We start from the raw sequence: 12,806 nt of genomic DNA, 5'->3' as shown, positions 1-12,806 counted from the left end.
CAACATTTTCACACAAGAAAATGCAGTTTTTAGTGATTTCTCACCAGGGTCAAGACAAGAAGGCCACGATTATCTGGCTGTTAAGTACAACACACGTCTTTCTGGCGTTCTTACCTTCTTGTAGGCGTTATGGAGCTCCGTGTGTGTCCACAGAGAATACAGGAGAACAGAGGCAGCTTTACTGGCTTTGTTGGAGGCACAGCTGAAAAGAAGAAAAGGACACTCTGAGATCAGCGAGAATGTGTCAGGCTTCTGGGCGCTGTCTTTGGACGCTCCGCAAATCTTCTTTAACTGCTGTTGCTCAGTAGCCATCCATTAAGTTAGGCCACTCATCATCAGAAGAGAATTAGACGGTGAGCTCTGAAGGCCAGGGGCCACCCTCTTGTTGTTTTTTAAATTATTTTTAAAAAATATTTTTAAACGACTAGCACGTGCTAACCAATAAATAGTTTACAGAGCAAATTCCTGATATTTATAAGGAATACATCCTTAGACTTTTACAAATCTTTGAATTTATTTATAGAATAAAATTTGTATTTGCATATTGATAGAATATATTTGTATACTTTAATGTACATTTATAGAATACAAATGCAGGAAAGGATGACTGAAAAATATATACACCTCTTAGACTTAGTGACTATGAATGTAGGAGTAATTTTTTCAAGTTAATAAAATGAATTCTTATTGGAGCATTTGTTAAAATAGTTTCAAAATTTCTTTGTTTTTATAGAGAGCAGATGGAAGATGTGTCCTGTTATAAAACCAAGTCACCACTGAATTTGGCATTGTACTCAGTTTTTGATGCTCAGCTTTTAAATTTGTCCTAAACCTCCCGTTTCTGGCTAAGGATCTAATGCTTTCTTAGATCTCTATCTCTTCTATCACCTGAACTAGCACATGGCTGAATTTTTTCTTTTAACAAAGAACTTATTTTTTATATCATAGGATTTGTAAACATGCAACCAAGAATAGAGAATGCAAAGCTGTATGGAGAAGCACAGGCTGGGTTCACTCATTAGCTAAAAGCCTTTCCCTTCCATACCAGCCTTGTATGAAGGGTAAGTCAAATCAGTATCTTACAGACTTTTTTATAGTACCTCATGGACTTTTCAGAGTCACTTGCTAATAACCAAAGTACTAATATATCCATGAAAGCTACTGGTCTCTGATATTTAAAATTGGAAAAAGTTCTTAAATTGCAAGGGCTGTATATTCATAAAATTTGTTTATGAGTTGGTCAGTTGGCACTTGGAACTCATGTATTGAAAGATAAAATGTTATAAATGGCAACTGGTTCCCAGGCTAGCTCATACATTACAGGGCAGCTATACAACACTCTGGCAAGGACAGAGAAGCAGGTACAACAGTTAGAAGCTCCTTGCTGACTTTTGTTTGAGAGAGGACATGTAAGGACTAGCTCACAGGTGGACACTCAAGACAAAAAATAGGCAACAGAGTAGCACATCCTCATATGTTGCTAAGCTACAAGAAGTTTCCAAAAGTGATGGCGTATTCCCATGTGCTGCTTCTGTCTGAATACTCAAATAATTAACATTATATGGTCTTGTGGAGATTTGCTTAGAGGTTTGGAGGATTATTAGGAATGGTCAGATCTATTCTGCAGCAATAATTCATTCTTTCCACAAAGACTGAGCAACAGCTATCTGCCAGGCTCTGGGGACAGGTGAGCCTTCCCCGCTCTTGGGGAACTGACCTTTTAACCAGTGCTCCTTTTAATCACGTGACTGAATGTGGTCTTCCTTCCCTGCGAGCTTTCCCAGAGCGGGGCTGCAGAGCACCAGGGGCCTAAACTGGGTGGGACTGTGGGGGAAGGGACACGTGTTCATTTCCAGGACACCACAGAGCCCCCATGCCTGCCTCACACACATTTGTCCACACCAGGTGAAGTTTGTTTGCTTTGCAGCTCATTAGAACTCGGCTACAATAACATTTCTTTTCTTTTATGTTATCCACAAAAGTAACTTGTATTTAACAAGGCGAGCAATTCAAAACTGTATAAAGAGAAAAAGATAATAATCTTCGTGCTCCCTTTGGATCCCATCACTCTAAATTAACTAACAGTAATAATTTGGTTACACAAGGTTTTTCATTCTCTTCCTCATCTGTTTTTTTAAAATGTGGAAAATTCAAAGACACAAAAAGAGGGATGCGGGAAGGCATATGCATTAAACCTTTTATTCTCAAAAGGGAATAAGAGGTGGAACAGATGTGATAGAGAAAGCAAGAATTTCTTGTTACGCTGCCTCCTACTTCTCCTCCTTGTGCTATCACTGCTTCCTCTCAGCCACCTGTGGTGACACTGGCTCCACAGATTTAAGTGAGGAAAAGGGTATTCTCTGTCCATAGGACTCCCACTTTGCCTACACTCTGCTGTTCTTAAATCACAGCCGTGGCTCTGGAAAACAAATTAATTCATCAAGTGAATAAAATGCTGGAAGGCACTACCCAGAGAAGCTATGGTGTTTGACTATCTCTGGATATTTTAGATGAGAATGGGCAACTATTGGGCTTGGAAGCTTCAGTTTTTCACTTGCCTTGTCACCAAGGACTGGGCCAGATGATCCAGCCCAACTTTACAATCCTGTTTTTGGCCATGTCGCCCATGGTACTCAATGACTGGACATTCACAACTGGATTATTTACACACGCGTGTGGTGGTAGGGAAAGCGACTGCTGACTGGCAGATGCTAAAGGACTTACGCATCCCCTGCGCTGATGTTCATGATTTTCTGCAGGCCCCCAGTGTTTAGAAGATCCCGGGCATTCTGGTAACTGTTCTGGATGATGTTGTTCAACGTGTAACAGGCAGAGGCCGTAGTTTCGATTAGAAGGTCAGTACTTGGGACTGTGTCGGGAATTATGGAAACCAAATCAGGCAGAGTTTCTCTGGCTACATTATGAAACAGAAAGAACACAATGAAAAGGATTATTTCTTAGCCTCAAGATCCCAATACATTTTGGGTCAAGAACATTTTAAAAAGGAAACACAATTGATTAATAAGCATATGAAAGATGTAACATTCAACACTCTTAACACTCAAATTTAGAAAAGATTTTTAAAAAAGATGATACTCTGTGCTCAGTACACTGGAAATCTGTTCAGAAAGCAATTTGACAGAAATGTCAAGAATTTTAAAAATTTTCACATTCTTTGATTCAGTAATTCCACTTCTGGAAATTGATCCTAAAGATATCACTTTAAAAATGGAAAAAGCTTTATGCAGAGATCTTTATTATAGTATTACATATAAATTAAAAATTATAAACAGCCTAAATATTCCAATAATAGAACATAATCAATGGAAATACATTTGAAAAGAATATTATGCATCCCAAAACATATCAGTGAAGCACGTATAACCAGAAAATATTTATGTTAATATTCTGTGTGAAAAACCAGTATATTTATTTATATAAAGAATACATATTATAATACCAGGAGAGAAAAAACACATAAAAAACCTGAGAAGAAATACACTAATAACAGGACTTGTTTTTCTACAATAGTATTGATGGTGACCTAAAAATATTTTAAAAAATTATCTGAAATGCCCAAAGTTTCTTGAATGCACTAATAATGCTATTATTAAAAAAAAGAGAAAGAGATTACTTTAAATTTATTTTTTCACTATGTAAGTTCTTGGTTATAAGGGTTTTAGTTTGACTTTTTTTTTTAAAGATTTTATTTTTTCCTTTTTCTCCCCAAAGCCCCCCAGTACATAGTTGTATATTCTTCGTTGTGGGTCCTTCTAGTTGTGGCATGTGGGACGCTGCCTCAGCGTGGTTTGATGAGGAGTGCCATGTCCGCGCCCAGGATTCGAACCAACGAAACACTGGGCCGCCTGCAGCGGAGTGAGCAAACTTAACCACTCGGCCATGGGGCCAGCCCCAGACTTTTTTTTTGTAATAACAAGAGAGGTATTAATGTTTGATGATTTCATTATAATTTGTCCTCCGGTGTATATTTTGGGCAATATGAATATGTACTTGATTTTCTGCAATAATTCTTTTCACATGTTTTCTTCTTTCTCGCTAACTACTTTGGACTCTCCTTAAAAAACAGAGAGCATGCTTCAATTGTTTTGCTGCTCCTCACAGCTCTTTAATACACCGCTGTGTTTATCACGGTTGTATAAGAAATATTTCCGCTTAATTTTATTGTTTCTTCATCTGAGTTTATGTGGCACCTTGAACTGCACTTCTCTCTATGATACTGAATTGTAATTAGCTATAAGCCTGTCTGAATTCCAAATGGGGCGATGGGTTCCTGGAGGACAATCATTGTACACATTTCTGGATTTGCATCGATCACAATGCCTAAAACAGAGAGGCATCAATAAAAGGCACTGAACGATGTGTCATCCTTTTGATAACACCTGGACCTGACTGACAGGAAAGACACATCTTCTGCTCAAAGGCCTGACCACTTTCTTTTTCACTGTTGTTCAAGCATCATAACATAGTGTTGAGAGCTCAGAGCTCAGCCTCTGAAGCCACACTTCTTCAGGTTTCAGTCCTGTCTCTGCCATTTAATGGCTGTGTGGTCTGGGCAGGCTATGGAACCTCCCCCTGCTTCATTTTCCTACTTTGTCAAATGGGATAATAATAGTATCTGTCGTTTTAAGGGCTTAAATAAGTTAGTATGTGTTAACTGTATCCCAGTACCCTGCACATACGTAGTAAGCTCTCAAAAGATGGGAGTTATTTTCAGAAGGCTTCCTCCTTTTAATAAGTTAAGCCACAGACCGAAAGGCCTTGAGAACATGAATTTTCCTTTCACTGAAATTTAGGTCAATAACAAGGAAACAAGGCTGAGACAATCCAACAGAAAACGCCCCATCACCTCTCTGCAGGCTGCAGCACTGGCTGCTGACACCCAGGCTGCCCACACCGAGGACAATGCCTACTCAGAGAGAGTCCCACCTCGCCTCCCTCAGCATCGCCAACAAGAAGGTCCACTTTTGTAGATGAAACTCAAGGTTGAAACTCAGGGTCATGTCAGAGGAGGAGTGAGAATTAGAGACATTAGAGTCTTTAACATTTTACATGGCGTTTGTTGTTCTTAGAAAAGCAGTCCAATTGTTTACATCGACAAAGCTAGATACTACAATATAGTAAGGAGGTCATTTTGTCTCTTGGTGTTTCTCTGTCCACACACTCACATAGACACACACAGACACACACACACACACAGTGGGCCTGAATAAATACATTTGCTTTGGGACAATTAAAATTGGATCTCTGGGGGCCAGCCCTGTGGCCAAGTGGTTAAGTTCGCGTGCTCTGCTTTGGCGGCCCACGGTTTCGCAGGTTCAGATCCTGGGCGTGGACCTAACACCACTCATCAAGCCAAGCTGAGGCGGTGTCCCACATGCTACAACTAGAAAGACCCACAACTGAAAAGAAAAAAAAAAAATATATATATATAGATAGATAGATATACACAACTACGTACTGGGGGGCTTTGGGGAGAAAAAGAAAAAATAAAACCTTAAAAAATAAAATAAAATAAAATTGGATCTTTAATAGTGAAATATAAAAATTAAAGGCCTTATCATGGTAGTGAAGGGTTATAGCTCAATGTCATATTGTTGAGATTTTAATGCTTAAACTCAATGCCTTAAAAAGCCAAGACATTAGCTGGATGTCTGAAAACATCTGTAACTGAAGAAATGTGAACTGAGACTCGAGAGATCTATCCAAATACTTCCTGATGCTTGCAAGTACATCATGTTATCTGACCCTTGGAAAAACACTATTAGGTAGTGATTACTAATCTCAGTTGGTTTAGATCAGTTAAATGACTAGCCAAGGTGACATGAGTGGCAAGGTCACACTGTAGGATACAGATCCATGTCTTGTACCTGAGATCTATATTTTGTCACCATGCTAAGCTGCCTATCTTTAAGTTTGTAAGAAAATATAAGTTTCAGGCCAGCCCTGGTGGCCTGGTGGTTAAGTTCCACGCTCTCCACTTCAGTGGCCCAGGTTTAATTCCCAGGGGCGGACCTACACCACTCGTCAATGGCCATGCCATGGCAGTGGCTCACATACAAAATAGAGGAAGATTGGCACAGATGTTGGCTGAGGGTGAATCTTTCTCAGCAAAAAACATAAAAAAGAAAAAAAAAGAAAAAGAAAAGAAAATATGTTTCAAGTTTATTTCTGTAAATCTAAATAAAATGTGATGACATCATCACAGGTCAGCACATGGAAAGTTTTACCTGGCCTAGAAATCTCTTATGAGAAGCACAAAGCATGTATTTCAAACTGATTTCCATTTATTCTTGGCTATTAATACCCTGAATCAAGACAGGTCTTTTTACTCAAATTATCTATTTGACACAAAGCCAATTTGGAATTTTTAAAAATTGATTTTAGCTTGCTCAAGCCACTTCTCTCTGTTGTCCTTAAAATGAGGGGAGGTTTATCAGTGGAATTATCTTATATAAACTGTGGGGCTACAGCTATATCTTACCAACAGGTAGAGAACTGTATAGAAACTGACCCAACAGCATTTCTGCCCTGAAGGTACATGCACAATGTGTAGAGCGCAATTATTTTTAGAGGCAATGTTTTAAAGATGGAGTCAACATTTTATTTGGAAAAAGAAAAAGAAAACTCAAAGGACAATACACCTGAATTGAAGTGCAGCACACAAGTCCACGGAAGACAATGGGGAGCACAGTTTCATAATTCTGAGAATGCCTATGGCAAAGTTTCTTTTAGAGTCAGTGACAAATTTCCAGGCTCTTTCTCTATTTATAATGGGCACAAAACCATTCTCTGAAACCGCTTGTGCAATGTTGTGCTGGTGGCTGTCTTTGGAAATGACGTTACTAAAACATTAACCAGAGACTTCAATATCTCTTGTATGTGTGTACATTCCAAAATAATCTGATCCATTGAAAAACCAAAACTTGTCTACAATTTTAGTAGAATTTCATGAAAAACTGAATTTCAAGTTGTCAGGAGTGACTAATTAATGGAGCATTAGGAAACATGCTTAATTTTATTTTATCATTATTTAAAAAATTATTTTATTGAGGTCACATTGGTTTATAACATTGTGTAATTTCAGGTGTACATTATTATATATCAGTTTCTGTATAGACTATGTCATGCCTACCCCCAATAGTCTAGTTTTTATCTGAAGCATGCTTAATTTTAGCATTGTCTTCCTACTATCTCATTTTATAGTTTTTGAGTTGATTCACAAACATTTATCAGATACTTCTAGGTATAACACAAAAGAGTGAAAAATTATTTAATTGATAGCATAATACAGTTACCATCTTTGTCAATAATATAGACTCTCAAAAAAAAGAGCAAATATGTTTCATCATATTTATTCTAAAAGCCATATATGCAGAACCTGCTATATTCAGTGACTCCTTTGTGTCTTTTTGTGTGTGTGATTATCTATTTATTTTTTTCCAGTCCAACAACGGCCAAGTTTCTAAAGTGAACAACGACTGTTTTTTAATGTTCTAGAAGGGTGGTCCCAATCAGGCTATGCAGAAAACATTCTGAAAGACAGCTACATGGATTCAAAAGATTTCACTGGCTGGCACAGCTGAGGGATGAGCTATGCCATCAAATATATTCCTTATCTTGTTAATTATTAGTGTGGTCTAAAATTTCTCTTTGTGTTAATAAAAACAACAAAAAAATGCTGGATATTAAGAAAAATCCTATTTGAGACCCAGTGAGAAACCCCACCCTTGACATCTGTGTGCACAAAAACCAGGTGTATTTATGACATTCTGCTCTTTCTTCACATTTTCAGTTCACCATTGTGAAAAGAATGTGATAAAGACAACATTTTATTGCATTTGTATTTTCACTGCGTACCTATTTCAGCCAGATACTTTTACTGACTCACCAATTTCATTCTGCAGCGAAAGATTCCGAGACAAATTCCTCAGCAGGGACACAGCAGTCTTTTTCACACTTGGATCACTAACATGCAGCATCTTTCGGGTGTGCTGGAGGCCGTTTTCCTTCTGGACAACTGTCTGAGCCACTGACGTCGGCATCTGTTTTAAGAGACGTCCCACAAGTGCTATTGTGTTTGACTTCATGGTAATATTAAGTTTTTCTGCAGATTACCAGAAGTCAAGCAAGATGTTTTAAAAACTAGAGCAGTGATGAAACCAATCTGAAGATATATCTTTTTCATTCTTATTAGGTTTTCAATTTAATTTCGGGATAAAAACAATTTATTCAGCATTTTAAAACACAATGTTGGATTTGGTTAGCTACTACATTGTTCGCGTCTGTGTTTATAAACAAAATGCGCCTGTCTTTTCCTTTCTTGTAATACTGTTATCAGTTTTAAAATCAAATTACACTAATATCATAAAATTAGTTGGGTGGCGTTTTCCCTTTTTCCATTTTCTTGAACTGTTTGTGTAATACAAGAACAATCTCCCCTTTGTGGGTTTGGTAGAATTCAGCTATAAAACCAACTGAGCTGACAAAAGTTTTAAAGGGAGATGTCTTCGATTATTACTTCAATATATTTACTGGTTGCTGGCTTATTCATCTTTTTTGTCTCTTCTTGTTCAAATATTGGCATTTTACATATTTTAATAAACTCCCTCATTTCTAAAAACCAGTTTATTCTGAAAGAGATATTGGGCGTGTAAAGAAAGGCATGTACGGCTAGTTAGATCAGCTGTAATTCTATGCTCTGTATCAGAGGCTGCACATGCAAGTTGTTGGGCCAAGTGTAGGTCCATTAGAGGCAAATCTTATTAGGCTGGCCATCTACTTTCCATCTGAGTTCCAACCAGATCCTTCCTAGCATCAACAAACCTCCACTGATACTAGTGCCTTAGCTTGTGTCTGCAACTTCCTAGATTTCTATTTGAAGCTAATTTGAGGCCACCATGCCAGAAATTCCCGTAATACTTGGTCATTCTTCAAGGCGCCTATCTTCTCTGTTTATCTTATCTAAACATGCTTGTTTCCCGCTGTCTCCCTCAGATTGCTCTCCTTCTTACATCCTCCACTGTACCTTCTAGAATATGGGTTTTTAATATAGGATCCAGGATAGGTTTCAGGATGGGACAGGAGGTGCTTAAAGCTACTTTTGTGTTTCTAATAAATTTTTATAGGGGAAGGGTCCATAATTTTATTAGACACTCACAATGTCCATGACTCAAAGAAGTTTAATAACTACTGTTCTAGAATATCTGTTTTATTGTAAACAAATTATAATTTGTCTTTCACTAATTCACAGAACATTCCATTAGACCATTTGCTCTCCTCTGAGAAGAATCCTTCCCCGTAGCCACCTAGAGAGGCTATTTATTCTGTACAATTCCTGTGTCTTGGGCAAGAAGGTAGGTTTTGCATTCCTCTATCTCCCTTATAGCCTGTCTAGATAATTATTTCTTTCCACATATGCCCAAGCTCTGCTCTTCTGAGTCACTGCCATCCAGCTCTATCACCCCCATAGCATTTTCTTTGTCATCTCAAGATCTATTGGTCTTTTCACAGCATCCACTGGAGGCTATGCAGCCTGACTCAGAGCCTTCTCCACCTCCTGTCCATGGTAGATGACCAAATTAATTACCTCACAGTTCATAGACTTCCTAAAAGTCATAGTCTTCATCTCTTCTGCATATCAGCCACTCACTTCCATGGTCATATGGAACTTGTGTTCACCCAGAAACACCTTTCCTCTGAAAACATATACTCCAATGTCAAGCTCTGAACACAACTTCCTATTCTCCTTGCTCTCTCTCCCTCACTCCTATCATATTTCTTCTTAAGCCTCATCGGGAACTCCAGTCCTTATACCTCAGCCTTCATTTCCTGCTCTCAAGTGATCAATTCTCTCCTACCTTAACTTTCTTATTTAGATGAGGGTATGTGAACCATTACATCAAATACTATCTTTCCAACATCCTTAACTCTATCACTCTAGCCTATTTTTCACCCACTCACCAAAACTGCAAAGCTGACTTTACACTTGGCCACCAAATATTGCTATAGTAAATAGGGCATTTGAAGATTGGCACTTCTGCAAATTTATGGTTTCTGATCTCCACTAGGAGCTCAAATGTTGCTGGTCAACTCGCTGTTTTCTAAGTGCCAGTGAGGATTTCAAAGTTACACCAGAATGATCCTTCTAAAATTTAAAGTGATTATGTTCCACCTCATGTTTAAACCTTGTGATGACTCCCCGTTGCCTTCAGAATGATGTGCACAAGTCTTAGCATGGCTCATATAGTCCTTCACAGCCTGGCATCTTCTGTCCTCCCTTTCCTACCACTACTCGTTAATTTTCTAGGTTACAACTATATTAAATTGCGTATCTCTCCTATTAGAACAGAAGTTCCTTGCAAGGAGGAAATGATTTGTCCATCTTTTTTGTTTCTCTCAGTGCCTTGAATGGTCCTATACAAATGATTATTGAACTGAACGATATGAATAATATACTATCAAGTTTTCCTGAAGATTTACTATAATCTCAGAAGGTTCTTCATGAGGATAAGGATGGATTAAAAAGTCACAAGATATTTATTTCTTAAAGTTTGTTTTCTTTTGGGGGCTGGCCCGGTGGTGTAGTGGTTAAGTGTGCACGTTCCACTTCGGCGGCCCAGGGTTCGCCAGTTCGTATCCTGGGTGTGGATATGGCACCGCTTGGCAAGCCATGATGTGGTAGGCATCCCACATATAAAGTAGAGGAAAATGGGCATGGATGTTAGCTCAGGGCCAATCTTCCTCAGCAAAAAGAGGAGGATTGGCCCCAGTTAGCTCAGGGTTAATCTTCCTCCAAAAAAAAAAAAAATTAAATCAATAAAATAAAAAAAATTTGTTTTCTTTTAAAACATGAGATGTTTTTAAAACTAAAATCTTGCTTTGTATGTATATCATACTATACCATTTAATGATATATTCTTATAGATAATAAAGAGTTTGATGTTTGTATATAAAAATGATCACCAGAAAATGCAACTCTAAATGAAGTCTGGATCCTCAAACGACATTTGCTCAACTAGGGGAAAGCAGAGCAGTCTTAGTAATTCTCGCTTATTGAGGAAAATGGGAGAGGCTGAAGTGGGATGGTCGTTAGAATTTACTCAATAAGAAAAATAATCAGATTTACCAAAGAGAGATTTTTTAATTCCAGCTTTAGGAAATATATGAGAATGACTGTGAAGTAGTTAGTCAACCGTTTACAAATAGCACTTCTAATTCATACTTTCCTGATTATTAATAAGGTTGGGCACCTTTTCAAATGTTTATTGGCTATTTCTATCTTATCTTTTGTGAAGTGCCCATTAAAGTCTCTATTTACTTTTTTAAGGAAGATTCACCCTGAGCTAACATCCATTGCCAATCTTCCTCTTTCTGCATGTGAGCCACCTCCACAGCATGGCCACTGACAGATGAGTGGTGTAGGTCCGTGCCCTGGAACCGAATCTGGGCTGCCAAAGCAGAGCACGCTGAACTCAACTACCACACCACCGGGGCTGGCCCTCTTGTCCATTTTTATATTGGGTTGTCTATATTCTTATTGTTAACTTCATGAGTTTTTTATATTTTCTAGATACCAACCTTTGTAACTTATATATGTTACAAAAATCTTTTCCCACTCTGTGGTTTGTCTTTTTAGTGTCTTTTTTTTTTTCCATATATATATATTTTTTTTGAGGAAGATTAGCCCTGAACTAACTACTGCCAGTCCTCCTCTTTTTGCTGAGGAAGCCTGGCCCTGAGCTAACATCTGTGCCCATCTTCCTCTACTTTATATGTGGGACGCCTACCACAGCATGGTGTGCCAAGCAGTGCCATGTCCACACCCGGGATCCGAACCGGCAAACTCAAGCCCGCTGAGATGTGGAACGTGCAAACTGAACCACTGTGCCACCGGGCCGGCCCCTTTAGTGTCTTTTTTTGAGGAAGATTAGCCCTGAGCTAACTTCTGCCAATCCTCCTCTTTTTCCTGAGGAAGTCTAGTCCTGAGCTAACATCCATGCCCATCTTCCTCTACTTTATATGTGGGACGCCTACCACAGCATGGCTTTTGCCAAGCAGTGCCATGTCTGCACCCAGGATCCGAACCAGCAAACCCCGGGCTGCCAAGAAGCAGAACGTGTGCACTTAACTGCTGTGCCACTGGGCCGGCCCCCACAGTGTCTTAACAATGTCTTTTGATAGTATAATAACATAAGCTAGTAATTTTAAAGTTGTCAATTTATAAAATATTTACTTTATGGCTAGTGCTTTTTCTGACTACTTTTAAGAAATCTCTCCCTATTCCAGATCATGAAGATATTCTTCCACGTTATTGTTTAGAAGCTTTATTGTCTTCCCTTTCACATTTGAACCTCATTGCTGTTGGAACAGATTTTTGGGTAAGGTGTGAGGTAGGGGATACACTTTGTTTTTTTCCAATGGTTATCAAAGTAAGTGCCATTAAAGTGTTTTAGAAACTTGAAAACTGTTCATTTCAATGACTTTTAACTTTTGAATGTTTAATCTTTTAATTTAAATTGTACTTTTGGTTTATACTGTACTTATAAATCTATACTTTAATTTATATTATACTTACAGAGTTTGCTAACTGGATAAATTTTATCAATCCATCTCTTTCTCTTATTTATTATTAGAATGACCACTGTATTCAAATTAATAAAGTTTAATGTAGCTTTGCTGACTAAAAATCACTGTCACAATTCTATACTTAAATTATATAATCTATCTTTTGCAAAGCTATTTATTTCAGTTTAGGTTCTTTGCCATTTAAGGTATAAGGCCATTTG

The 12,806-nt window shown here is 38.2% G+C and overlaps 1 protein-coding gene across 1 annotated transcript in view; it reads right to left on the bottom strand.

The window, feature by feature from the left end:
* PKP2 (plakophilin 2) overlaps positions 1-12,806 on the bottom strand; it is an 84,132-nt gene that overhangs the window by 3,938 nt on the left and 67,388 nt on the right. Inside the window, exons 10-12 of the mRNA XM_046681695.1 lie at positions 7,910-8,063; positions 2,725-2,914; positions 115-202 (exon numbers count right to left, since the gene is read on the bottom strand). Of these exons, the coding sequence (XP_046537651.1) occupies positions 115-202; positions 2,725-2,914; positions 7,910-8,063 (432 nt within the window). The remainder of the gene's footprint in view (positions 1-114; positions 203-2,724; positions 2,915-7,909; positions 8,064-12,806) is intronic.

The sequence above is a fragment of the Equus quagga genome, chromosome 1, assembly GCF_021613505.1.
Source record: "Equus quagga isolate Etosha38 chromosome 1, UCLA_HA_Equagga_1.0, whole genome shotgun sequence".
Classification (NCBI taxonomy): Eukaryota; Metazoa; Chordata; class Mammalia; order Perissodactyla; family Equidae; genus Equus; species Equus quagga.
The sequence above is the reverse complement of the archived record's forward strand: the minus strand, read 5'-3'. Positions and strand labels throughout refer to the sequence as shown.